General features: G+C 49.4%; 9 protein-coding genes and 1 non-coding gene across 10 annotated transcripts in view; 7 read left to right on the plus strand and 3 right to left on the minus strand.

Annotated features, from left to right (window-relative positions):
* The window catches only part of Pmar_PMAR024840 (conserved hypothetical protein), a gene marked incomplete at both ends in the record, with an annotated part of 3,196 nt that extends 909 nt beyond the window's left edge, over window positions 1-2,287 (plus strand). Inside the window, 6 exons of the mRNA XM_002772111.1 lie at window positions 22-728; window positions 771-899; window positions 947-1,076; window positions 1,308-1,370; window positions 1,575-1,694; window positions 2,246-2,287. Of these exons, the coding sequence (XP_002772157.1) occupies window positions 22-728; window positions 771-899; window positions 947-1,076; window positions 1,308-1,370; window positions 1,575-1,694; window positions 2,246-2,287 (1,191 nt within the window). The remainder of the gene's footprint in view (window positions 1-21; window positions 729-770; window positions 900-946; window positions 1,077-1,307; window positions 1,371-1,574; window positions 1,695-2,245) is intronic.
* A 1,353-nt stretch (window positions 2,288-3,640) lies between these two features.
* Window positions 3,641-4,514, plus strand: Pmar_PMAR024841 (hypothetical protein; the record flags this gene model as incomplete). Its single annotated transcript, XM_002772112.1, has 5 exons — window positions 3,641-3,649; window positions 3,694-3,765; window positions 3,866-3,929; window positions 4,179-4,363; window positions 4,401-4,514. The coding sequence occupies 5 exons, from the start codon at window positions 3,641-3,643 to the stop codon at window positions 4,512-4,514; spliced, it is 444 nt and encodes a 147-aa protein (XP_002772158.1).
* Window positions 4,515-4,854: 340 nt separating this feature from the next.
* Pmar_PMAR024842 (hypothetical protein) lies at window positions 4,855-10,733 on the plus strand (the record flags this gene model as incomplete). Its single annotated transcript, XM_002772113.1, has 30 exons — window positions 4,855-4,905; window positions 4,950-5,049; window positions 5,096-5,193; window positions 5,249-5,331; window positions 5,387-5,492; window positions 5,540-5,650; window positions 5,721-5,834; window positions 5,878-5,982; window positions 6,029-6,191; window positions 6,463-6,599; window positions 6,647-6,745; window positions 6,795-6,845; window positions 6,894-6,976; window positions 7,024-7,097; window positions 7,571-7,667; window positions 7,727-7,901; window positions 7,954-8,017; window positions 8,460-8,596; window positions 8,640-8,722; window positions 8,765-8,853; window positions 8,915-9,038; window positions 9,086-9,268; window positions 9,321-9,420; window positions 9,558-9,629; window positions 9,678-9,837; window positions 9,890-10,008; window positions 10,056-10,185; window positions 10,234-10,404; window positions 10,457-10,551; window positions 10,603-10,733. The coding sequence occupies 30 exons, from the start codon at window positions 4,855-4,857 to the stop codon at window positions 10,711-10,713; spliced, it is 3,285 nt and encodes a 1,094-aa protein (XP_002772159.1). The 3' UTR covers window positions 10,714-10,733.
* A 696-nt stretch (window positions 10,734-11,429) lies between these two features.
* On the minus strand, window positions 11,430-11,501 carry Pmar_PMAR024843. Its single transcript has one exon. It is a non-coding gene; the product is annotated as a tRNA-Pro (tRNA).
* Window positions 11,502-11,965: 464 nt separating this feature from the next.
* Pmar_PMAR024844 (hypothetical protein) lies at window positions 11,966-12,153 on the minus strand (the record flags this gene model as incomplete). Its single annotated transcript, XM_002772114.1, has 1 exon — window positions 11,966-12,153. A coding segment is annotated over one exon (188 nt), but the record flags the coding sequence as incomplete, so codon positions are not given.
* A 5,299-nt stretch (window positions 12,154-17,452) lies between these two features.
* On the minus strand, window positions 17,453-21,897 carry Pmar_PMAR024845 (merozoite surface protein, putative; the record flags this gene model as incomplete). Its single annotated transcript, XM_002772115.1, has 18 exons — window positions 17,453-17,588; window positions 17,633-17,716; window positions 17,762-17,933; window positions 18,489-18,636; window positions 19,205-19,299; window positions 19,323-19,440; window positions 19,631-19,766; window positions 19,810-19,876; window positions 20,223-20,308; window positions 20,361-20,488; window positions 20,525-20,645; window positions 20,694-20,797; window positions 20,923-20,974; window positions 21,032-21,137; window positions 21,236-21,383; window positions 21,436-21,547; window positions 21,591-21,688; window positions 21,802-21,897. 18 exons carry the CDS (start codon window positions 21,895-21,897, stop codon window positions 17,453-17,455), a joined length of 2,007 nt encoding a protein of 668 aa, XP_002772161.1.
* A 480-nt stretch (window positions 21,898-22,377) lies between these two features.
* On the plus strand, window positions 22,378-22,540 carry Pmar_PMAR024846 (hypothetical protein; the record flags this gene model as incomplete). Its single annotated transcript, XM_002772116.1, has 1 exon — window positions 22,378-22,540. A coding segment is annotated over one exon (163 nt), but the record flags the coding sequence as incomplete, so codon positions are not given.
* A 484-nt stretch (window positions 22,541-23,024) lies between these two features.
* Pmar_PMAR024847 (conserved hypothetical protein) lies at window positions 23,025-23,220 on the plus strand (the record flags this gene model as incomplete). The annotated part of the gene is made up of 1 exon (XM_002772117.1): window positions 23,025-23,220. A coding segment is annotated over one exon (196 nt), but the record flags the coding sequence as incomplete, so codon positions are not given.
* Window positions 23,221-23,792: 572 nt separating this feature from the next.
* On the plus strand, window positions 23,793-25,792 carry Pmar_PMAR024848 (conserved hypothetical protein; the record flags this gene model as incomplete). The annotated part of the gene is made up of 11 exons (XM_002772118.1): window positions 23,793-23,840; window positions 23,894-23,978; window positions 24,184-24,398; window positions 24,495-24,587; window positions 24,633-24,722; window positions 24,770-24,880; window positions 24,970-25,050; window positions 25,102-25,188; window positions 25,310-25,406; window positions 25,447-25,640; window positions 25,688-25,792. 11 exons carry the CDS (start codon window positions 23,793-23,795, stop codon window positions 25,790-25,792), a joined length of 1,206 nt encoding a protein of 401 aa, XP_002772164.1.
* Window positions 25,793-25,843: 51 nt separating this feature from the next.
* The window catches only part of Pmar_PMAR024849 (hypothetical protein), a gene marked incomplete at both ends in the record, with an annotated part of 205 nt that continues 154 nt past the window's right edge, over window positions 25,844-25,894 (plus strand). Inside the window, one exon of the mRNA XM_002772119.1 lies at window positions 25,844-25,894. This exon is cut by the window's right edge and continues 4 nt beyond it. Coding sequence (XP_002772165.1) covers window positions 25,844-25,894 — 51 coding nt within the window.

Genomic DNA, 25,894 nt, shown 5'->3' on the forward strand with positions numbered 1-25,894 from the left:
CCTCGGCAGGGTGGTCCTCAGAGCCGAAGTGACCGGCCGTCGGTCCTTGACGCCGGGGGGCTGACCAAATGGGCTGAGGACACCAAGCTGGCCCTGAAGGCGTTCAAGGCTCTATCCAGGGACTTCACCCCACCTCTGGACCCCAGCCTGCGAATTGACGATGTTTCCACATCTGTTGATATACAATTCCCATCACGTATGGTGGAGGCCAATCAGATCCTGGACCGGTGTATGGAAGACGGCACGGACCCTCCCACGATGGACGAATTACGGGAAGACCGAGCACGCAGGGTCGGGCACCTGTCATCGGAGAAACTGAAACATGACTATGGTGGAGGCGAAGTGAGGAAGCCCTTGAGCCACATCGAGGTCCGCAGGGTAGCACCCTTCAAGGCCAACCGTAGTGGTCTACCCTCGGACCACGCCAAGCTGGTGAAGAATGCCGAGGAGGACCTCCTAGGTCGGGAGGATCTCCACAGGATGCCAGATGGCAGTGAAGTGGTCATAACAGTTGACGTCTACCACACAGACCAACGAAACTTCCGTAAAAACGATCACTACGAGTCTTTCGAGGTCCTGGGTAGTCAGACGTTGAAGGAACTTCGACAATCCTTCAGTTTCTCTGCTGACAGAGTGTTTGATGGGCCCAAGTACGCCAGGTCAGCCTGTCTCATTATGGGACATACTGTGTACACGGACTCTCCAGAGGAGCCCTCGGCCAGCGACAAGTAGCATATCGATCAAGCGTGAATTTCATAGAGTAGTGTCAGGTTAGTCGACTATGAAGGCTACATCAAGAACTGGCTACGAGTCCATGACGCTAACTTCACCCCGACACAACGAGCAGGCCTACCCGAGGTCACTTTCGGCGAGATGCGAACGACTACGGTCCAAGAGGCGTAGGAAACAGGCCTCTACTGCTTATATTCTCAGGGTGCTTTGTCAGAGTGAATCGCCTTTATCGGTTGTCCCCGAAGGCCCACTCAATGTGTTGTTTCTACCTGCACTATACCAACGAGGAGGAGCGGATTTACTTCACCAATGCTACCGTTTTGGACAGCCGTGTCCATTCGCTGGTAGTAGATCGTCGTTGCAGTGTTGGCAAATATGTGCGCTTCCCTCAGCTGAGATTGAGAGTTACCTCACTGATTATAGGAGTTGGCCTCTGGATCTGTGTATAAATGTACAGGAATCAATGAGAATTTCCCGAAACTTCCTCAAAACTCTCATATTGTCATCAACATATGTGGTTGATTATTCCTACACTGCAGCGCTGCCTTCATGGAAATCTTCTGTCGTCATTATAGGTACGTGAAGTGTACCCATTGAGGACGTTCCAGAAGCAGAAGTTGTATTTGAAGATGTGTTCGGTAAGTCTGCGTTCGGCTGAGTGTCTCTGGCAGTGTTGGAAAATATTTTTTGTTGATCGCTTCCCTCTGAACTAGAAGTTTGCATTCGAATTCGGGTAGGATTCTCCGAAAATTCTTCAGAATTTTATTTGTCGCCAACACATGTAATTGACAATATGCATATTCTCCCACGCTGGTATCCTCAGCGTCTGTGTGTCTCTTTAGTTGTGCAACAGCGCATTCGCCAACATGGTCGTTTTGAACGACCCCGTACTACCCAACAACCCCACCTACTGCTGCAAGGCGTGTTACAGAAGACTACGATCTGATGACACTGGCCATGCTGTCAGGCCGGACCAAACTCGTAGGAAAAAGTCGACCTCGGGGGGAGTTCTCCTACACTTGTGTTCTGTTGCAGATTTGGATACTACCCGGCAACCGATCATCACGTATAACTATTATCAATAGCAATAAGCCTTTGTTTTTCATGTGCTCTGTTGGGTAGTAGTGTACTATAGCTTCATGGTGTGGGGAGGCCGGTCGGGTTGCTGTGATCTCGGGCTTGTCTGTTGAGGAAACATTCATGCGTATGGCGAGTAGCTAGGCTCAGCTGTGGGTGTTTTTTTTGTGAAGAGGAATGTGGTTGATGGTAGAGGGCATCCCGGTGGTCACGTCTTCTTGGTATGTCTCGAAGGGCCCTTTGGGGTTCTACTATACATCCTCGTCAGGGTAGTTCACTGGAGGATTAGATATTAAATAACATATACGATAATCATTAACATTATATTATATATTAATATCATAAACTATGTTATATAATCATGGGCGCCCAGTGAACGTAGTGCAGTCAGCCTTGTTCATAGCAGTTAACCATGGGAGAGCATTATCGTCATCAGTTTGCGGCTAAGACCATGGCCGTCCTGTTTCTCTATGAATAGACCCCCGTTACCTCAGTCTAATACGTCTTATACGACAAACTTCCTTCCCTATATCATACCAGGCCCCGGAGGGCTCCTCCGAACTTTCAGCCGTCAGGAGTCTCGCATGAGTGATGCAGTGATAGTGGGGTAGACGGCAGTGACCGCGACGAAGACAATGAATCGGCTGTCTCTGGGACTAGCGCGGGTACGTCAAGACATCCTTGAGGCGTCCGCTTGTATGGCTTGCTCAGGCGCTACCATTCATCATCAGAGCTGCTGTATCGGTCGATGTCGGGCGTTCTGAGCACGGGCCAAGCAACGCCTAGGGGAGGGGCTTATAGTAGGGCTCGGGTCACACGCTTAGAAATACCGTGCTCGTACTGGGTCACTCTTACAGAATTCCATCATTTCGCTGCTGTACATGAGGTCTGTTTGACCGCAGCGTTTGTGTATTGCAAGGAAGTTTGTATTACAACGCATAATCATGTGTTTAGTTTTTCCGTTTCGGCGACGATCGAAATTACTAGATTCTGGCAGTGGAAGGCTGAGTAGTGGTGATTCTACTGATGATAGACGATCCGTAAGAATCACCTCATGCCCTCTTGGGTGGTTACCATTCCCCTTAGATATCCCCCGATAACCTTGGAGAGCCCCTGCTGCCCACGGTGACTGAGGGAAGGGCACTAGAAAGCTTCGATAACGACATGGTCGTGCCTCGACGGAGGGCTCATACTCTTGACGAGTACCGTGCTTGGTTGTTTTTATTTCTCACCTGTGATGGGTTCCAGGTCGGACCCATACGGGTCCAGATCGAACGAGCTGTACCCACCGCCTCGCACGAAGGAAGATGCCATTCGTCGTATGCGGAACACGCTCGTGTCCACGCTTGTTCAGTCATATCGCTGCTTTGTATGGGTGAGTTAAGGCTCGAATCGGATGCCTTCATTTTCTGTCATCTCCTATCGTTAGGCCGTCGTTTGCATGGTGGTCGTTTTAACTGTATCGTATGCAGCGCTGTTCATATGGGCTCTCACGGAAGTCTTCATTACGCGGAAAGTACGTCGAGGAGGACTTGGAATATTGTTGATAGCATTCTCGTGCATTGTCGTGGATGAACTTATTGGTTTTTCTATCAGTCAGACTGCGACCAACCGCTACTGCCATGGGTGGAAGTGTACATGGTCATCACGTTTTTAACAGACGCCTTGCAGAAAGGCCTAGAATGGATATATTGCCGCATAGCGAGAGGCGGCAGACCGTTACAGGATTCAGGTTGGCGGTCACCAATCACGTCTGCTCAATTCGTCATTCAGATCCACTTCCGTCTTTGATAGTACTTTTCCGAAGCATCATCTCATTATTTTACCCGATATGGTTCGGGTAGGAGTGCCACTAAGCGGTCGGCAAGCTGAGAGTGCTCTCAGATACGGCCTGCATTTACTATCGCTTACTCGGACGTGTTCGAGAACGGCACCAAGTCTGTACATCCTGGTGCAGTGTTTTGTATGGGTCGGTCTGCTCGTGTGGTCGGTGGCCCTACTCACCCTATTCACTGTACTGAGTTACCCTTCCTACTTTGTTATTTCTATATGGTAGGTATCCCTCACTCTCTGTCTTGTGAAAGCTGGGTGGATCCAAGGGCCTGGGGCGGCCAAGAAGGGTAGGTTAGTCGTTGCTGCATAGGGCCGTGTGAAAGGATGATGATGATGGTGGCAGGCAGTGTAGGAAAATATGCACATGGTCAACTGCATGTGTTGACGATAATATGAAAATTCTGAGAAAATTTCGAGAAATTCTTATTGTTTTTTGTACACTTCTACCCGAATTTGTATGTGAACTTTCATAATTAGTGAGGAAACTTTTGAGCTCAGCTGAGAAAACCAAACATATATTCCAACACTGGCGGCAGGTATCATAAACCGTATTCGGCTGGTCCCCGCGGGCCCTAATGAGGGTACTTGTGCTATCTGCGCTAAGGACATGAGCTATGATGGCGATGAAGAAGGCTTAACGAGGAGGACTCTCCTTTTGTTTCTAAGCGATCATGATGAGGACTATTCGGCTCCCCCGACCGGCGGGTTTACCACTAGCAATGTGAGTCAATCTCTGGGGGTGGCAAGATGCCTTGTAGTTGATTTTCAGACCAGAGTCCCGTCAACGGACCATCAGTATGCGGCTTCGGAGTCGCGGTATCCGATGCTTCGAGAGCTCGTCTGTGGTCATCGCTTCCATCGAGCGTGTTTGAGTCGGTGGCTGAATACGTCTCACACTTGTCCAATCTGCCATCTCAATTTGCATAGGGCTTATGACATCAATTATGACGTTTGAAGTGATGTCGTCGTGATGTGAAGAAGGAATGGTATGTTTGTAATTGTTTTGTTTGGCAGACCCCCTCTAGCCTGTTCTTTGTCCTATTGCTCTGTTTAAGAAGAATATCATTACTGCATTAACCAAGTTTCGTGACGATCTCGTTGAGTCTATCCTTGCGTTCAGTCCTACGTTAATACCGTCACTACTCTTCTCTCGACTGAGCCCCTCGGCTTTGGGATTGATACTCATCAATAGGCGGCGCTTTCCTTGATTTGATGATCTCTCGGTTGTCTCCTACCACCATAGGAGTGCAGCAGCGATCATCAGTAGGTTGCTACTCATCTTGGTCTTGTCATGCTGTGCCTCATAGGTATTCCTCCTCCTGAGCCGGTCATTCAGCCGAGGGCCCGCTCAGGGTGTGGTGGTCATCCCAAAGGACAGGGACTTCCCGGACCCGCAGGATGAGGCCGGTATGGAGATAGACCCGTGGCACTTACATTACTTCGGTTTTCTCAGACTTGTTCGAGGCAGGCTTCGTGCCGGCTAGGTTTGCCCGACCGGTGCTGCCTGAACTTAGACGGATTCATAATCTTGAGCCTGATATGATTCCCGAGGTCTGGTTCAGCAGCAGCAGCTCCGCTCCGCTCAAGAACATTGCTAATTTATCAGGTCTATGAGAAGCTGGCGGACATGGCAAAGGAAGACCCGTCGTCAGTTGAGATGCACTTTGCTGATTGGGAAGCCCTGATGCGGTAGGAAATCGTTTCGAATCGCTTCGCTCCGCCTCGGATTTGTACCCGAGTGAAGGTATACCATCAAGAACCAACACTGCCTCATGCCAGAGCAAGTCGCCTCCATCATTGCGAAAAGCAAGATGCGGAATAAGGAGCTAGTGCAGGCGCTTAATCACAGGGTAGGAGGAGCCGTACTACAGGCACATGCCTAAAGTTGGAGTCTCAGATTCGGCGTACCGTTCATGGGCTTACATCAATAGAGCCGATGACCGAGATGGTCTATGCTTATCAGGAAATGGGCTGGAGAGCTGCTACTACTATAAGGGCTTTTGCTAAGGTAAACTTCCATCTTCTCATTACGGCAGTCGTCAACTCGTTTTCGAATAGCTCACTAGCGGTCCTGTCAGTTCTTATACGGCACTAAAGCCGGCATTCCGATAAGGCAGGGCTTCGGTCCTCATGACCTGACAGGGTTCACTTGCGCCTTCTCGAGATTGCATATTAAACCGAAAGGATGCAAAGTGAGTTCGATGATTAAAGTGACGACCGACGTGTAGTGTGCAGGTTTTTGAAGTTATGTGGAAGGACTTTTCGACGAGTCAACTGCCGCGGTTGGCGAGACAGATGGACCCCCGACAGTTAGCAGCGACGCTCAACGCCTTCGTGCAGGTGCCAAGGGCTTGGTCTGCTAGGTGGGGTGATTTGCTGGTCACAGGTTGACTATAGGGCCGATAATGCGTTCGATATTGCAGCACGGAAAGCAGCAGCTAAGCTGGGGATATATAATGAAGCGGGGGGTGGGCAGGACCCACATAATGGTGAGATGAATGCAAGTGCCGCTGATCCCGCCTCTGTGGCTTTCACAGTGGTGTTGGGATGTAGGTCTGGTTTCCTCGGCTGAGCTCGGAGGTTTCCTCACTGATCACAGAAGGCTACATTGAAATTCGGGTGAAGAATATACAGAAACCGATGACATTCCCAAATTTCCTCAGAGTTTTTATATTATCACCAATACATGTAGATGATCACGTGCATATTTTCCCATATTGGTTCTTACGACTATCATGTGTCCTCAACAGTAGTGTGTCGTTGATAGTACTACTGTTACAGTAGGCTACTGATGCGTAGTCGTGCCTTATATGTGTTCAGATTGGCGACCGAGGGATGTGGCCCTTCTCATCAACTCCTATCATAAGTTCCGGATACGTCCTCTGCCACTGCTAGCCGCTGTCTCTGACTACACTGTTGCCAATGCGAAGAACTTCTGTCCCCATTCGACCTCTCTGGTACGCCTCCCTAGGGACCCCTTCAGCTCTATGTTTCCTTGGCGTAGGCTGTCAGCGCCTTGTGTCAGCTGGACTACAACGACAGTCGAGTATTCGCTGCACTAGCACCTCATATTTGTAGAGAAGTTCGATACTACGATGCTCAAGTGAGAGAAAATGCCGTGACCGGGAATCGAACCTGCGTCATGATTCTAGGAGGTAGCGATGGTCGCTCATGCTTATGCGAAGATGGGTTACCGGGAAGAGGTGATCCATAACTCGCTTCGCTCCGCCTCGGAACGCGGTCTATCTCAGGTCCTCTTCGAGCGGCTCGGGTCGATGTTCCTCCGTCTGATAGGAGAGGCCGAGGGGAAGGCGTTGAGTATGGTTTGCTACGGGTGGGGCGTCTCTAGAGGGTCCGATCGACACAGCTCTTCCCTGCCAGGTTCGCCAGAGCTGATATCAGGCATCCAGCCCTCGTGAAGGCTCTTAATGATGAGATCATCTTCAGAGGCACTGGTAGGGTTATCGTCGTGTCCTTTTTATGAGGAGGTCACGGTTGTGGAGTTTCCTTTGATAGTGACTGAGTGTCCGCTGCAGTATAGTTGAATAGGTCCATAGCCAGCAATTTCTGATATAGAGTTTTGTCTCAATGTTACTAGATTCGGTGGCTATGCTATCAAGCAGTGAACTACATGCATTGCTGAACATCGATGGACAGGTTACTACTACACTTTTCAATCTCAAATTCAACAAATGCCAGATCGTATTGGAAAAATTAAATTTGATTTCCGAGCGGTCTACGGAGATCGAACTCTCATTTCGAATTTGCACTTTCATTCCATGAGAAACTGTTCTTTCATTCTCTGAAAAATAAATTTCATTTTTCTGATTTGTTATTCCACTTGCTGAGTTTGAGATTGAAAAAGTTGAAGTAGCAGAAGCACTAGGATGGGGTAGTTCCAGTCTGGTTTAATTGGCCTGCTCCTCAGTTGGCGTCCGATACCCTCATTTAGCGCTGAAGTTAGAGTCCCTCAGGTTGATCGCCTGGGGGATGTCTAAAATGACTAAGGATCATGATCAGAGAATGTGAGATATCATCCGGGCCCGTCCGTGCTTGCTGCTGCTGATGATGTTATTCCTAATAGGTACTTTGTGCTTTATAACATGATTAAGGCTAGAGTCTACGAGGCTGTTGCCAATCAGCGGCTCAGAGAGCGTATCGAGTTATCAAATGCGCGACGGCAGGCTCGGAAGAAGAGGTTGAAGGAACCGAAGGAGGCAGACCGGGTACCAGCGGACGCAATGTTGGCCAAAACTGATGTAAACTTCTGCCGTGTGAGGACAACCGACGACTTGGGTATCTCTTGTGTAGGTTTCCCCCAATGATCTGTCAGCAATACTAGCGGCTTATGCCCGATCTAAGATGAACATACATGGTAAGACCATATCGTGGGGTCAGTACGTAGGAATTTGTTATCCGTCATGTAACATTCATGGAGGGGAACAATTGGGTACACGTGTCTGTGCAAGTAGAAATCCTGATAGCAGTGAGTAACGACGTAACATACAATGTGAAATTCAGCGAATATTCGCTCTCTTGGTGGAGAAGGAGTTGCATGTTTCGCGACGTGACTTTCAAGTTCCGTTTCAGCGGATAATTTTCATTATTCCGTCGAAAGCCGAAGTGTATATTGTAGTGAAGAAAAAATATGCACATGGTCAACTACATGTGTTGGTGACAATGGGGAAATTTTCAGAGGGTTTTGGGATATTCTTGTTGGTTTCTGTACACTTTGATCACTTTGATAACTAGTGAGGGGACATCTGAGCTTGGTTGAGGAAAGCGAACACATATTCCAACACTGAGATGCTGATCAGGTATCTCTCAATATTTCTCTAATAGAATCTACCATATGGTAGAGCGGACATCTACCTATAATCTTGGTTCGATAATGGTGGCATTGGCCAAGTTCGAACATAAGGATAAGAGACTTGTTGACAAGATCTTAAAAGAGGTATCCAGGAGGCTCCGAAACGGTTGAGATGAGATTCTTATAGGTTAGAGCCAGAGTAGCACAATGCAGTTGTAGCACGTTGTCTGTAATGGCCATGTCCCTTGGGATGATGAAAGTATACAACAGGTAAGCCGCATGAGCTGATGGGAATGAGGATTCATGGGATAGGTCTTTTATGAGGGCAGCTACTAAGCAGGCGACGTTGCAGTTGGCTAATTTCAATGAAACAGATCTAACTAACTGGTTTCTGTGCATCGGTAGGTTTATGCAACCGACGAGGCTTTAATTTTTCTGGTAGAAGGAGTTGTCTTGTGCCAGGTTCACTGAATTATCGAGATGAGATTTTTGCACGGCGCCTGGCGCAGACGGCGGCTCATCGTTTGCATGCCAACCTTTCTGTGAGTGGCGTCACGATGTGCATTGTGAATTACCAAAAGTTGAGGTAGGAGTGGTAGCAGCTTCGCTCCGCTGCTCTAACTCCCATTTCAGGATCCACGACCCAACCTGGTTTGATGCGGCCTACAGGATGGTCTTCGAGAAGCAGCACCAGATAGTCGAACCAAAGCTGGCTCCCGCCCTCCTCTATGGCATTGCTGTGACCGACATAGGCAAGAGCAACCCCTGGCAAGAGGCCGCTGTGCACGCCCTTCTGGGAGTAGCCAATCGACTCAGGTCAGTCCTGACTATGGCTTTTCAGTGTAGTCTTTCTACTGTCGATAATCAGGAAGGAGATGATCTTCTCGTCGGTCATCCAACTTCAAATATTCGATCTATGGGCTCGGTTATTGGCCCCTAAGTCTATTATGGAGAAAATGGAGAGGGAAGTAAGTTAGGGATCCACGAAAAGATAAGAACAATTATCGCTTCGCTCCGCCAGCATCAAGATCTCCTCGCCCGAGCTCGTGCCTATAACACTGCCACGGAGGATGTGATGGGTCAAACTTCCCAGCTGCATAGGCAGGTGTCGAAGTTCTTCACAATGGTTGGCTTGCGACATCGAAACGAAGTCGTCGTAGGGCCTTATTCTATTGATGTGAGCGGCTTAGGTCGAGGACTTGAATAAGCAGTTACCTTGGTTCAGATTCTGGTAGGGGAGTCCTTCGCGTTTGAAGTCGATGGACCACATCACTTCTACCGTGACACTAGCATGAGGACTGCATCGAGCCTGTTGAAACATCGCATCCTTGAAGCACTGGGATTCACTGTTATCCGGGTGCCCTATCAAGAATGGTCTCAGTGTGGTAGGAAAACGCTCGGAGATTGCCAGCCGAATGGAAGTCATTTGCCTGACAGGTACACGGGAGAAAAGACTGCGCTATGTGGGGTCTTTCTGGAAGCAGCTGATCGACGCCAAGGTGGTCTCTGAGGACATGAGCAAGGATGTCGCACTTGGTGATGTTCTCGAAGTTGCGGTAAATGCCGGGAGGATCATCTTGGAATTTATATCCAATCCTTATAGATTGCCGACAGTCAGAGCATTGAGTCAGCCCATGATGTGATTCAGCGACTCGCACGACAGTTGAGTGAGAATGACACTCGTCGACCCTTCGCCGAGGCAGTCCTTCCAGCCGACGTTGACTTGCGCCTTGGTGATTTTATGGAGATTGTCAGGAGCAACGGAGCTGTGCTGTCGTCAGGCGCCGATTTACTGCCTCCTGTGGAACCTGCGGACAACGAACCGCTTTTCTATAAGGTCTCAGAGGACTCCGATTTCGAAGAGCGTATGAGAATCCGAAATGAAGCGGAGAAGGCGCGGCTCAAGGTCATGAAGAACTTTGGTGACGCTGAAGATTTGATGGAGGCTCAGCGTAGGTTGCGAAGACAACAGCAATCGTGGTGTCGCCACCTCGTCTCTGTCAGGGGCTAAGGGAATCAGGGGCAGTCGCGAAATCAACTATACTGCGGCTGAGGTTCGGGAGGATGCTCAGAAAGAGTTGTTCGACAGACACAAGAGGGTGAGATACACCCGGCGCTTGCTACCTTTGGGGATTCGATTTCGTATTTAGGGCAGTCCCAGAAGGCTTCGCGACCATGAAGGTTTTGCGTACACTCTGGAGGACGACGACGAGGAAACTGATACTGAAAACCCAGGGGATGAGTCGACAGACATTCAGTGAATTCAACTGCATCGATCCTGCATGTGTGTTTCGGATCTTACAGTTTCAGCCAGGAAAGGTGGTCATTGTGTTCATAGCTATCTGCAGTAGATATTAGCCCGGCGCAACCGAAAGCCAAGTGGCCACACTTGGTAACATCACTGCACTAGTATCCAACGAGGTCTACAGGAGAGTGAGCGGAACGAGACGCGAGTTCGATCCTCTTCCTGAGATTAATCTGCGGACTCTGAGACGGAGCATCTGCCGCCATAGAAGTATTCCAATGGCATCTGAGTAATAAGCTCATTCCACGTACAGCTTTTGGATGGTCCATTGGAAAAAGCCAGTTCAGATCAGCGGTCTGGTGAAAGGTCACCAATTTGCGCAGACACCGTCTCGTCTATTTGCTGCCCCTGTGGGTGGAGTGATGGAACTTCCCAACAGCATGTACTTTGGACAAAGCCTCCCCTTTTCTAGCCCACAGGCCACGTCGACTCCCGACAGTCCTCACGAAGGAGTCTACGTGCAGCGAGAACAGGCGAAGCGCACAGCCTCGCTTGCATAGCAGCTCGTGCTGGAACGAGCAGAATCTGAACGTAGTGTGACAAATGCGGACAACAAGTGCTGCTTGCAGATCCAGCACACCTAGCATGGTGATATGATAATCGGGATTATGAGGGGAAAACAGGTTCTGAATCTGTGATGCACCGGGAATCCGATATGCATATTTAAAGATAGGGCTGTGCCGAGAATTGAACTCGGGACCTCTCGCACCCTAAGCGAGAATCATACCACTAGACCACACAGCCGATGATGTCCAACACCACGAATTGAGATATAGGCATTAATATACTCACATAAAGCAGCTAACACTTTGTGGTGGACGTGGAGGATGAACGGAAGGTAATAGCACAAAGGGGTGAATGGGAATTCAGTTAGAGACACACCTACGCCTCGAGACGACTGAATCGAGACTGAATTGACCTTACTGAGGAAACGCACCAAGCCTATGATACTCGGATCACTCTCAACTAAGACTGAGAGCACTGTGGCTATCAAGGGTCCAATAACATGCAACTGATGTGAGGATGAAGATATCCGAACGAATACGGTTGTGTCGAATCCCTAGCCTCTTATGACCAACCCTTCCGGCAGCATCCAGGCAGAGTATCCATGAATCGAAAAGGGATACCCCCAGTCTTCGACTCCTCAACTAACTACAATTACCACAAACGATCTCCCACCAGCTAACGCCAAAGCAGCGCTTTTATACCTATTTCGAGTTTATGGTGCCATTGGCCAGTACTATGTCGTTCTCACCATACTTCCGCAACATCAGCTTGAGACGCCGACCTTTGCTATGAGTAACAAATCTCTCAACGTTCTGCTCAGCCTCCAAAAGCTGTTCCTTATCAGGAACATCAGGAACCTCACTGGCTGCGTCTCCAAGGCCTCCGATTTCTAGCGGTCCCTACCCCTCGTAGTACTCATCGAACGGCTAACACTTCATTTTAATTTCCTCTATATAGTCATTGCCCCTCCGTATCACCCTTCACCTACCTTCGACTACCTCCCTCGACGTCGCGGCCCCCTAAGGCCGACCGTCCAACGCCAAATTTGTCAAGATACTTGATCAAAAACTGTAGAAACCTCGCCCATCTGCCCGACGAGGTTAGAGGCATCGTAACACACTTTAGTAGTAATAGCTGATGGCAAAATGACGAATCGGCCGAGGAACACAACAGTGTAGCGTCATCAACATCATAGGTGCAACAACATCAATCTGAGTATACTGTCACTCATGAACGACGACTAACAACAAAATAACAAGAAGCGTTAGTATCTGCCAACACCTTAACGATATATCTGACTCTCGTGTACTCACCCAAACTGGGTGTAAGCACCCCCGTAAACTCCAGGGCCTGGACTAGGGTCTAAGGAGTAGACATGTACCCAGCTATAACTACGCACTACTACCTTTTTTCACTGACCTTCGTCGTTGGCGTATGGTAAACTGTGGTGCCGTCGAGCCGTAGCCTACATTAGACCACGTTGAAGGGTCGCCACATACAACGTTACTACTCGTCTTTGGTCCTATAGAAGTCCCCACCTCGTACGAACCAGGACCTGGTCCCCGGGCTGAGTCAGCTCCCGAGCGGCGGGCAGAAGCGACCGATGACCCAATGGGAGGCCTACATGATAGAACTGACGATGCCGTGGAAAGACTGTAATCATACTACCTCCGGGAGGTCCCAAATCCCCAGCTTGGTGCAGCCTCATGACCAGACACCGTACAGGACGACACAGAGGAGTAACTGGCAGTCTAGTCATACCACAATGACACCAACCTAAGATGAGCCCTACTGCCCAGGGCCAGGTTCAGGCCACCGAGGGAATCGAGAATCATCCGGCTTAGACCCAGTAGAGTAACTATGAGCAACGATGATACCATTGTCCGTAGCTATCCAGTGGGAGTACCTTGGTCCCCCTAGAGAGCGTGTCACACTGTAAGACCCTGGCCCAGGGGAATCAGTTTTCTTATCAACGATGGAGGTCCTAGTAGCTCTACCAAACGCGTACCTATACGACTTGTGCTGACGGCCCAGGCCTCTTTTTCAATACTGTGCGGCCGACGACCCTTCAGAATTCCTAGGAGTGTATGCCCCTGGTCCGGGTATGACAGTTTCAGCCTTCTTACGACTGAGCTGATCTCTAGAAGCGGTACCAAAGACGAACCGCGGTGATGTCAAGTATCTGACCAAGGCTGTCGCGGTCTCCTCAACGGGCTCCTCCGAGTCGGCTCCTCCGACCTGCCATCCGCCCTGATGCTTTCTCGCTGGCATACGCCCCAGGGCCCGGGATCTTGTTGGCCTCAGAGTTCACCAGGGAGGATGGGCCTCGGCCCTAAACAATGAAATCGATGCACATTTTGAGGAAATTCTCGTTGGCTTCGGTGACTTTCCACCCAAATCAATGCGTAAACTTCTAAAATCAGTTAGGAAACTCCTGACCTCAGCTGAGGGAAGCGAACATATATTCCTCCAACACTGATGAATTCACTCGGTCCATCGCTGCGGAAATCAATGAAGACCCCGTACTACGTTCATAGACCACTTAGGGGCCTTGCGAATGGACGAGAGGCCAGTCAGTAACGGATACGACGGTGAAGGAGGCGACATTCAATTTAACGAGTAGCAAGTCTCCGTGCGAGACATTCGCATCTTGCTATTCTTACACCATCTTACATTTCCTCAACGCGTCTCCGTAGCCACCGTTCTGTAGTGGAGACTAACTACCTCAACAAGACACTAATCGGAGGAGGAGGAAATAGCCTATATACGAGCAGAGGGGATCATGATGAGCATGATGACAGTCTTAGTGGACGTTACGACGAGTGCGACTGTAATTACATGAATCTTATAAATAACGCATTCAACTTAGAAAAGAGCATATGCTGCTGTCTGAATCATACCACACTTATCTAACATCATACGGGCAATGGCCACAGTCAGTAGCACCACCAGACATCATTATAGCAATCGTATACGGTGTCGGGGGATAGGCTGCCTCTGAAGGGCCCTGTCTACAGTCCATTACACGGAGCATGCACTCCATCTCCTCGTCGGATGAATACGGCCGGATACTGATGAGCTGTAGGTAGCGATTTATCTACCCAACAGGGCTTCCCGCCGCACAGGGGCATGTGGGGATTCACCTCGGCAAGCGACAGTACACCATCACTATCATCTGATATATAGGAGATCCACGACGCCACTTCATCACACACCATCAAGCATTCACTAGTCGGTCTAAGACGGCGGAGTGATCAACGTAAAACTGCGGTACTTTACGCGTGCTTATATACGCTGCAAATGTCCCTGTAGTACATGGCGGCGAATGCCAACGAATCAGCTCGGGGAGACGCACCGCAAATAATTTCATCTTTTATCGGAGACCTTCACACGACAAAGTCGGTCACCAAAAAGACGGATAGCCGCCTCACTCCGAGTATTCAGAGTCTCCTGTTTTTCCCCGTTGATTCCTTTTATTTTCCCAAGGAGCGTCACCACACAACGGTGATACACCCCGATTAGCTAAGTCCCCAAGAGCCCCAGCGTACACAGGATTCCTACATACCGGGTTGCCCATCAGGCGTACATGTTCTAGTCGATTAAGATTGAAAAACTCTCTCGGTAGATGCGTCAAGTTGTTCATCTCGAGAGCCAAGTGGCTGAGTCGATGGTTCGCCCGTAGGAACCCAGGATCCAGGCGTGTTAGGGAGTTGTAAGGAAGACTAAGTGACGTCAGCGACCGGAACGATTGATCGAATCGAGTTATGTTCTGATATGGGAGACTGAGGCCAGTGATGAAATGCATATTATCCGATATCCAGTCGACCTCGTCATCATCAACCTAATACGACTTGAAGCGTTTGCTCAACAAATGAGAAACTCGCCCACTGAACAGTGCCAAAGTGCATTTGGCGTAGGGGAAATGACCACATATTCTACCCTGGGCCATTTATCCAGAACCTACGAGCAACATACGATGATGGAATGATGCCAATCTGATGGAAAAACGTTAAATATGAGTATCGTCGAAATCGTAACCAACGAGCAATGAAATCGATGCACATGGTCAACTACACCCATGCCGCTGCTGAATGGTGCCATGCTGCTGAGGCAGCGTGGAAGGACCACTCATTCACCCAGTGTGATGAATCATCTACGTCGGGATGCAAGTACTCCCAAGCACACGCTCCAGAACGGAATCTTGGCGTTCAAACAGATAGTGATGACCTCTGGCAAAGCGACGCATTTAGATGCCCCCTTCTCTTCGTCCACTGTATGTGTACGGCCCACCACCAATCGACAGTCGCAAGTATTCGGCTGAAGACAATACATATCGCACCCAATGGAGAAGGTGTCGAGTACCCCTAGGAATGGACGGACAGACCACCGGCACCAAGCCATAGGATCGAAGCCAGGCCCACATGAAGTGCCAAATTGAGTCACCACCGTATAAATGACCACGAGCAATCCCAGTGCCCAGCAGCTGGCAAGGACTGTGATGAACAACATAAGCCATGTAAACCTACTAGATGCCGGGAAACGACAGACTCTTGCTGACTTCGTCCCGACTTAGCTCGTTTAGACTTCCTCGAGAATCTGCCACCACCCATAGTATGATGCGTGTCATACCACGTGAACGCCTCGCCAGCACTTGTCAATTTATCGATCTGACAGAGCTGAATGGCGCCGCCCATCCCACGCGGCAATACGACCATACTTGATAGAAATTCGTCATCACTGCCGCCAGAGGCAGCATAGTCGATAGAAAAACCTGCGTCGCTCCGCTCACGCTCGAGCGCCTCCTCGAAGAGCTTACTGTAAATCTATCGTGACGTAAAAGGTACCATCTCGCCGGGCGGAAGAACGAGGCAAAATTAGAGAGCCCCAATACCCAATCGAGAGCATATCTGGGCATCAGGAAAGCGCCAGAAAGCTCTCTGATGTACCAGCGATCACCCAAAATCGATTGCAGTATCAAAAGCAATTGCCAACTTCACATTGGAGTGGTAGTACAACAGTGGAGCTGATAGCAGGTCAATGGATAGCAGGAAGGCATGGCTCATCAACAGCCGAGACGAGGCCACCTACAATGATGGTCTTAATCAGCGAACTACATGCATCGGTTAACGTATGCAATTTCGAGGAAATTTTGGGAAAGTGCTGTGGGCTACTGGACATCTCTAGCCGAATTTGTATATAAACTCCTATAATTAGTGAGAAACTCAGCTGAGGAAAACGGACATTCAACACTGTCCTTGGTCATCACGAAAAAGGGCCAACAAGAGTTCACCTGAGTCCTTCCTCCGAGAGATAAGACGTCTACACCTCCCAGCTCCAGCCATGCCAAACTCTGTATTATAATATCAACCACTTGGCTCAGAATATACCTACGTTGAAAGGCAGCTCTGGCTGAGGACTCCTATAGGAATGTGGTCATGTGGTAGGTGAGGGTTCTGTTTAGTCAACGAGATGCCCCATACTCGAGCTGTCATACACTACGCGCCATCTAGAGACCGAAATTACGTGTGCAGAGGTAACTTTTTCTACAGAGCAATTTTCAAGCTGAAATTCTGAAAATGAGCCCACTTATATACTTGTACATGTAGTAAACGCTAAACCAGCTAGTCAGCCAAGGGCTTCAGATCGAATCACGATAGCGCCTCATCCACCATATCAGACGCTACGAACGTGTAGTCAGGCTTCATTGATTACGAGGCGAGTCTAGACGCTCCACGTGAAATCAGAATGCCCAGAGAAAAGAGGCACCTCTTCCCCGACCGACCTTTTCCAAAACCAGGAGCTGCGATAGTCGAGGTAGATCTTGGTAGTCCGTACGAGTGCACGAAATGGCTGCACTATGCAATCCAATCTCATGTAAGTGCGACGAGATACCCTCGCTGGCTGTGGGATGAATGAGAGCAGCGCCCTCGACACTGAGTGGACTGAGAAAATAAAGCAATGATGAGCACAGTGATGCGTCCCAACGAGATCGCGCGCAACAAACTGATGATGATGGTGATTGCCATTTTAGGGATATATGTTCGCTTACCCTAGCTGGGCTCAGGAGTTAACTCAATTTTACATACGAACTCCCGTATAAGTGGGCATAAACCGGCGCTAATTCCGCAAAATTTCTTCATAATTTTCATTTCGTCACCAACACAGGTAGTCAAATTTCACCACACTGATTACTGCAACGCTCTATAAACTCCCCATACTGCGATATCCATGAAAACCTGACCTTGCTGTAGCGGTAGGACGAACACTTGCTGAAAAACTCGAGTCAGCGCCCAAATGCAGAGCACAGTATAGACCACACAGTAACTGGGAAAATACCAAGTCAACTTCATATAAACTAGAGTCATCACCTGAGACCAGAAAATGTGATTTCAACACATCCCTCGAGGCCATCGCTGAGAGCGTCCTCTGTGAGTTGGAAGTATGATGGTACTCTGGACGAATACAATTCCCCCAAACCAGAGGCTCCCCTCTCTCACCTCGGACTGCCAGCAGCAACAAGCTGGGAGGCAGCATATATACCCGACAGAGCACAAGCCAGCATTTGCCCGACAACCATAAACAGATGAACTAGCGGCCTGGTGACCAACGCCCCCAAGATCTTCGCTAGCTTTTCCTTCCAAGTGAGTTTTAGAGGTATCCTAGGAAAGCCTTTGGTGAGATCGAAATGTACATCAGCCAATGATAACGTTGGTGTGAGCGACTCCACCACTTCGGAATGTTCCTCAGACCTGAAGACTTCCCATATCAACAGCAACGATCATGGGTAGTCGCCACATCAAGGTGCTTGGTTGTGTCACCAATTGGTGAGGAGTGTCCCCAAAGGGTGATGAGAGAACCGCTGAGCTCGTACTGCCCGTAATGGTCATTTTATGGTGATATTCGCCGATACACGGTAGTCAGTAGCAAAACGATTAAAAATAGACCTTACAACACAACAGACCAGGACCGTAGTGTGAGACCAGCCATGCTATAATAATGCGGCTATTTTCTCCGAGATGTCAATAATGCGTGCTTTGATCTAATTATCTCAAGACTTGGGCAAGAATCGTACCGGTCCAGCCGCCAGTCTACTGTGAAGAGCGGCAGAAGCAGAAGGAGTGGTAGTTGAGGACGACGGAGGCTGATTCTCCATACCCATAGCTTGATGATGATGTCCTAAAACAGGAGGAGAGGTCCAATACCCCTATCCTCTGCTAAGCTCACCAATAGCTGATATGTCCTCCAGGTTGGGTCTCTTACTAGAGGCCCCTTGCCCTCCAGGTATTGTGAAACCCGATGCAAGTCTCTGTCCACTCTGGTACGGCGCCGGCTGACGCCCAACGACCAGCGAGGATGAAGAATTGTTGGCTAGCTGCATCGTACCACTCCCCTCGAAAACTACACCAACCACTATGATACCACCCCGAACTCATACAGTCTTACCGTTGGTCCTATTAGCGAGCACCGTCCCCGCGCTACCAGCCCTCGTAGAGCTAGGCGAGTGGCTCCTACTACTAGTAGCCCCCGTTTGATGATGGCTAGATGCAGCAGCCCCTATAGCTGCTTGACTGGGTCGTTGCCTATGTGATGGTAGTACTGGCAGACTCAAGGCTGAGTAGCCAGCAGCACCAGCCGACGACGACGATGATGATGATGTCTCGACTCCGGACAACACCTGATCACTTTGCTTACCATCCACTTCATCGAACAGTAGCATCCGCTACTACTACTACTACTACTACTACTACTACTACTACTACTACTACTACTACTACTACTACTACTACTACTACTTCTACTACTACTACTACTACTACTACTACTACTACTACTACTACTACTACTACTACTACTACTACTACTACTACTACTACTATTACTACTACTACTACTACTACTACTACTCGGTCAGTAAGACGCTTGTTAAGATAAGAAATCACTTGTTCATTCGACTCTAGTAGTTTGTGTGCCTCCGCCAGTTTAGCCCTAGTCGAGTCACACTCCTCCTGAGCTCTATCCAACGCATCAGGAGCTCCTGAACGACGCCACCGCTCCCACTGCCCAGACGAAAATATACAATACGCTTATGCTCCAGCTTGGTGTCGTCATGAGACCTCTGCTCCTCCAACAGACGGTGGTCCAACTCGTGGATCGTCTCTTCGTGATCCTGCATAGCCTGCAACAGGAGAAGGGTCGACCCTTTCAACAGTGACCGACCATCACCAAGTATGAGAAAACTAGAACAATGCCTTTAACCGGACAAGTCTAGTTAAAGAAGATTCGATTAGTCAACTTACTAAGCATCACAATGGTGAGGAGAATACGATTCGAGAAAAGAGTGGTATGATGAACCAATTCCCGATCACCTGTTTTAGACCCTTCACTCTAGACTTATATGATTTGATCTGATCCTGCAGCTTCTTGATCACTTCATTGCCCTTTGTGGTCTCTTTGAAGCTAACACTCAGCTTCTCTTCTAGCTGAGTGAGACTACTCCGATACCTGCCATCCACATGGTCCCGAGTTCGAACCTCACAAGCCGCACATTTGTATCTGTTCTTCCAACGATGACTTCTGTTGGTTAGCCTGCTCCAGCAGCTCTCTCGACTTATCTGTGATCAACCATCCCACTAATCTCGTGTACGTGGGCGTCATATTCTATCGCGACCTCACTATAGTCCAACAACAACAACTACTCAGCAACTATAAAGATTGAAGTAGCGACTACGCTCGAACCATACGGCGTAAGTTTCACGCTGTTGTACAGTACATGGGAATTTCAACAAAAAATTTTTCGTCCAGAATTTGCTCCGAAGACAATATAATAGTGTTAGGAGAACATATATACAGTATCTCACCCAAGGTGACACGCTGGTGACACGAAACGCACTCTTGAGATTGCGCATAGTGTATATACTCGAAACGATACAGACTATACAGTTGTATATATCCTCCTACTAGCAAGCTCCTCCTTTGCTACTAACTGCTCTTTGGAGAGGGCCAGAGACACCTCCGCCTCAGACAGTCGTTTTACTAGTGCGTAACTAGGGGACAGCGATTCTTCCAAAAAAAGCCATAGCTAAGCTACTCCAGTACTTCTCTTTTTCGAGCCTTTTCACCTCAGCACTCGTAGATCCATACCGCTCCTTGTCCTCTTCCAACTCCTTCGAGGCAGCTTCAAGCTTCCGAGTCAAGCTGGCTAATGAGTTCTCAAGTACTACTATCTGAAAGAGAACCCCGGTTCGATCCCAGCAGCCGACATTTCTATCCACCTTCTCATTAGCCTCTGTCGCTGCTTTCGTTGATGATTCTGCTGCCGCCTGAGCGGTCTCCAGCTGAGTCGACAACTCCTTCACTACATTGTCCCGCTCCGCCGTGAGTCTATTAGGAACGAATAAAGCCGATTCGAGTCGTCTGCGATGCGGCTACGTGTGGTGATTGTCTCGAATCTCCCGAGCATGCCGTTCGCTAATCTCGGCTAACTCCCTCTCGTGAACAGCCTTGAGGCTCTGTTCGAGCTGACACCGCTCCGCCTGGAATGAATAAAAGTAATACCCCTATATAAGGCCACACAAGGTCTCGTACGCCGACAAGCACTACCTCCCTAACCACAGATCAACAGGAAGCTCACTTCCCGCAAAAACACCCTACCGCTTACCTTCATCAGATTGATCTCGTCCGCTTGAGACTGTCGCTCTGTCGTCACTCGCCTGACGACCACCACCATCACCACTACCAGTATGCCCCAATTCGACCATCGACCCCACCTTAGTTCCTTCTCTGTGTTGCACAATGTCTCCTCGAGTCTCTCAGCAAGCTGCTGGAAGTGACTCAGCTTAGAAGCTAGATAATGCTTTAATACTTCATCTGTGCCTGCATGACCACAATCTTTTGATGAGGATGAGCAACATAGACGTCATGTGCCTCTCCCACAGAGCTCAACTTCATTAGGATTTCACCAGTAGAATTACCTTTCCGCATTCTTAAGCACAGGTGGGTGATCTCTCTGAACTGATTAGCTTCTATTATGCTCAGCGTTGATTCAACAGTCGATTCCCCCACTGCTAAGTAGACGGACATGTTTTGACCTCCTGTCGGAGGGCTGCTCCCATTGTGGGCCTGATTAAGGGCAGCAGCACTTCACCAGTAAGATGACATACCCCCATTTTACGCATTCAGCGACGAGTTCAGTAATCATCTTAGGGAAGTTTTGGAAGTCGACAAGTAGCCTTTGTTCCGTCTTGAGAGTGTGGTAGTCGGTCTCAGCAAGGGACAGCGTGTACCTTCCATACCACACCTCGCCCAAATCGTGGCTCCCAGTACTACAGGAAGAACGGGTCCCGACTGTTCGTAATGGTTATCATAAGAGCACCGGGCACACCTCCTCGGCTCCCATTCCCCGAGTTGGAGGAGGCACTTGGTGACTGTAAGGATAGCTTCAACGTGAGGTTCGCAGAGTATCTAGACTTGGTTCTACCGAGGCTATCATATGATATGGTCGGACTTACTCTTCCCTATCGAGGGGCCTTATCCTCACTCTAACATCTCTAACATAAAGCACTTGTTCGTTCTCGGACGAGTAGACAGCTGCCGGCCCTGATGATGCTGCTGCCATTCCTCCTCCACCAGCCATTATGAATGCCAGCCTTAAATAGGGAAGTGTTGCCGAGTTCATATTGTGCACAGTCAGTGCATCGCTCCGCTCAAATTTCGGCGCACGTTTGCCATATCGATCTTTTAAAATTCGCAACGTTAGGGATAGCCGACTGACGGATTCATAATATGTTGAATACAAGCACCTTGTTTACCCATCCTGCATTGCGTTTGAGGTTCACATTAATCATGGGGCGATGCGTCACTCGCGACGAAATTGAGGGAGTTGTTGAAAGGCATCAGGTTGTCACAGGAGTAGTTTAGCACCTGTCTTCGCCCTCTGCCGTATCGGTGGACTCATTTTCAGGGGTATTTTAATCTGTTGTTATGAGTAGAAGAGATAGTAATATAAACAGCAACAACGACAACTCGGGAGTGGCCCCATGCCGCAACTGGACGTACTTGGGAAAGTGGTAGTACGGGAAGTGACCTACTTTGTATCTTGCCAGAGTCGACCTAGGATACTCTCCTCAGTGAGTTCGGGGACTCCTGTACCTACGCCCATCACTCTCCCAATCGATCTGCTACGGGTCGGCCGGCCCATCCCAGCGGCCATCAGAGCACCACCACCACTGCCCGCAAGCCGACGCCATCCTCGGGAGCCTCCAGACGGAGGAAGAGCAGTGGTATCATATACTGTTATTGAATACCGTAACTCGCCGAATTCAGGTGGTAGTAGCACTGCTGGCAGTGGCTCGGCTACTGCTAGGCCCAAGACTGTTCTCACTAGGAAGAGAGAGGGCAAGGACGTGATCATAAACCCGGGTCGATCGACATCCCTTGAATCTGTTTCTCCTCAGTCTGCCGCATCACCACCACCCGAGTATGCCAAAGGGACTCTATCTCCACTCTCACGATCAGCATTCCCCGAGTAGGAGGCAAGGGAGGGGCGGCTGAGGCGCGTTGGAGGGAATCTTTGGGTATCTTTCAGGTTACCCCCGAGCAGTAGTGCGTTGGAGAAGGCAGCAAGTGAGTCATGGGTTATGAGTTAGGATTTGACAGAGGTGTGGTATTAATACATAATAAGATCATCTTTAATCACCTATCTAGAACGTATACGATCCCTGCGTGGCAGTAGCAAGCCGATGGAGCCAGGTTCGGGTTCAGGTTCACCTCCCCCACCTTCTCGGACCTCAGCTAAGCAGCCTGCCCCCCGTGCCCCATGCTGGGGTCCACCCCCTACTCCGCTGCCTCCGTCTACTACCGGTCTAGCATCATCAGTCTGGGGCCCACCACCGGGAATGCCCCCACCTCCCCCTCCTCCTCCCGGGCCCCCACCAGCCGTACCTAAAATGTCATCAAAGTAGTAGTAGTTACAGTGAACGGATGGGGAATGGTAGCAATGCATATCATAGGTCCAGCCAAGGCACAGGTGCTGCTGTTACTGGTAGTAGTAGTAGTAGCAATAACAGAAATGCTGCAATGGTGATAGGAGGGGATGGGACTCCGCAAAGTGCCGCACAGACGATGGACTCGCCACCGAGGGCTACAGGAGGGTAGTGGGGTGATGGTCATACTTTTCAATTGGAATTGGCTATAGTCAATGTGGGAAATTCGACTCGGTGTGGTATCATATTTCCCCGGCGTGAAATTTTACGACGCTCTTCGTTTCGCGTTCTTTCGTCCTGCGAAATGCATTGCATCGCGGACTAGCCGTGGGACAGGTGGAATATACATTTGGTTGGATGACTGAGATCAGTACATTGCAGTTCCCCCAACCGTCCCCCTCCGCTCTCCTCATCAACGTCCTCCTCTGGGCCACCTCCCTTTGTATTGCCATCATCAGCGGTGGGTAAAGGCATGAGGCCCCCTAGTGGCAGGGTTCCGAGGTCGCCCATCCCACCGATCGAGAAGCCCGCGCCCCTGCCTCCCTACATGTTGGAGCGCCCACCACCACATGCCACTTCGTTAAGTGCCGACCCAGTAGGCGGAGCGAAGCGATGAGTATTTGTTATTATCACTCGTGTGATCCTCAGACTATACGGAAGGAATTGCAGATGCACCGTGTGAATACCGTGCTTTCTAACAGAGACTATCCTGTTGATTCCAACATGCCTGCTGGTAAGATTGTCGGAATATTTCACTCCACCACAATCGTTGGGCCTGATAACCATCTTGAATCGATAGTTATAAGACTGCTAGGGTGGAAAGTAGCGAAAACAGCTTTTTTTATGAAAGCTATATGGGAGTTATGATAGAAAAAAGCATAACGTGTTGTTGGCTTGGGCGGATGTGCATCGATTTTTGCATTGTTGCTTCCGTGTAGTTCCCGATTTCGTCCAGAATAAGTATCATACATTATTATCATTACCGGAGGGAGGTAGCAATACTCGACAAGCTGTAATCACGGCTTCCGCTCCTGCTGTTGAGGGCCAGACGAAGGTCGGCAGTAGCAGCAGTAGCAGTAGTAGTAATGTTGGCAATGGCTCTTACTTTGGATACCAGTACAAGACCTATTTCTATAAGGCTCTCTCTGTCGCGGTAGGGAGGGGTGCACTGTTGGGGTCATTTTCATCTGCATCATGGTTTTCGCGCTGACGTGCGATCTGGTACTTGCTGTGTTGTGGTCGTGTGTAGGACTCCTATGTCTATTGCCTATGTCGAGTTGATGGGTTCAGCCTGAGCAACTTTGACTTGGTCACAGAGGCTGTTAGAACGTGGAGCGCCATTGTAGGTTGCCGACTTGATGTCGTAGACACTTGTGCTGTTATTCAGCACCATCCATGTATAGTACCCTTACGGCAAGCCTTCGGGACGAGGGATTTTATTGAAGCTGAGAACCCTAGTCAAGATGGAGGGTCCTTGGTAGGGTATCGCTCCGCTAGTGAAGTGGTGACAGGTCGTCTTGTTAGGTTTATGTGTATGATTATATACCCTCGGTGGCGACACTGCAGTCGGTATTCATAGACTCGCCTACGCTTAAACAGAATGGGATTGGGGGAATACCTGAACATGTTATATGGGTGGGTGCGGGGATGGAACTCGGGGTCTCGCGGTAGCCTGCGCTGAGTTATACCGTTAAGCCACGTTGGATGGTTGTGTGATGTTGCAGGACGTACTGAGCCAGCTTATCATGTGTCTCAAGTACATTCACAGTCATGGCCTCTCTGCGAAAGTCATCCATCCAACGAAGGTGACCACTTGCCTGTTCGAGGATCGGTATGGCCAAGTTGAGTCCCGTCAGATTCTGGTAACCGACACCGCCTTTCTCTACCCACCACGGGTCTACTTGAACTGTGTGGGTCTATTGGATGCCTTGGCACAGGAGTCAGTGAGTGCCCACCTCCAACGATGGCTTTGTCTTATGCTCTCTATCGATACAGCCACCTACTAGAAACGGCCTAGCGCCGCCGACAGCATGGGTGGCCTCCTCTCGGACCACCACTGGCCAGGCGCCACAACAGCAGCAGCAGCAGCAGAGCTCGATAGCGCATCAACAGCAGAAAGATCTTATATGTTTGGGTCGCCTTATTCTGTCTATGGCCACTGGTGAGGATTGTAACTCATGTGCTTCAACATTGCATTTTAGGGCGTAGTGATAATGCACTGAAGATTCCCGAGGAGATGGACGCCTCTAATGGGGTGGGTTTCATGGCAAACCCGACCTATTCGGATGATTTGAAGTCGTTGGCTCAAATTCTTCTCACTCAAGTGAAGGATTTGTCCAACTACCCCACTTCGGAACAACTGGCTTTCAAATACTGCAATCACATTGTCAACAAGGTGAGCTCTGCGGGAATTCACTCGGAATACCATATCGGTTTTTTTAGTTCGAAACCTCCTTATTCACTACGGACATGCTCCTGAACGAATTCAAACTGGAGGTGGACAACTCGAGAATGCTCAAACTGCTTATCAAGCTATGTAAGGAGTAAACGTTGAGGAAACGCAAGATTTTGCAAGATTGCAAGATTGTTGTGTATTAGGCACCATTGCTTATTGCTATCCCATGAACTACAGTGGCAGTCTACCTTCTA

The sequence above is a fragment of the Perkinsus marinus genome, assembly GCF_000006405.1.
Source record: "Perkinsus marinus ATCC 50983 genomic scaffold scf_1104296962086, whole genome shotgun sequence".
Classification (NCBI taxonomy): Eukaryota; Perkinsozoa; order Perkinsida; family Perkinsidae; genus Perkinsus; species Perkinsus marinus.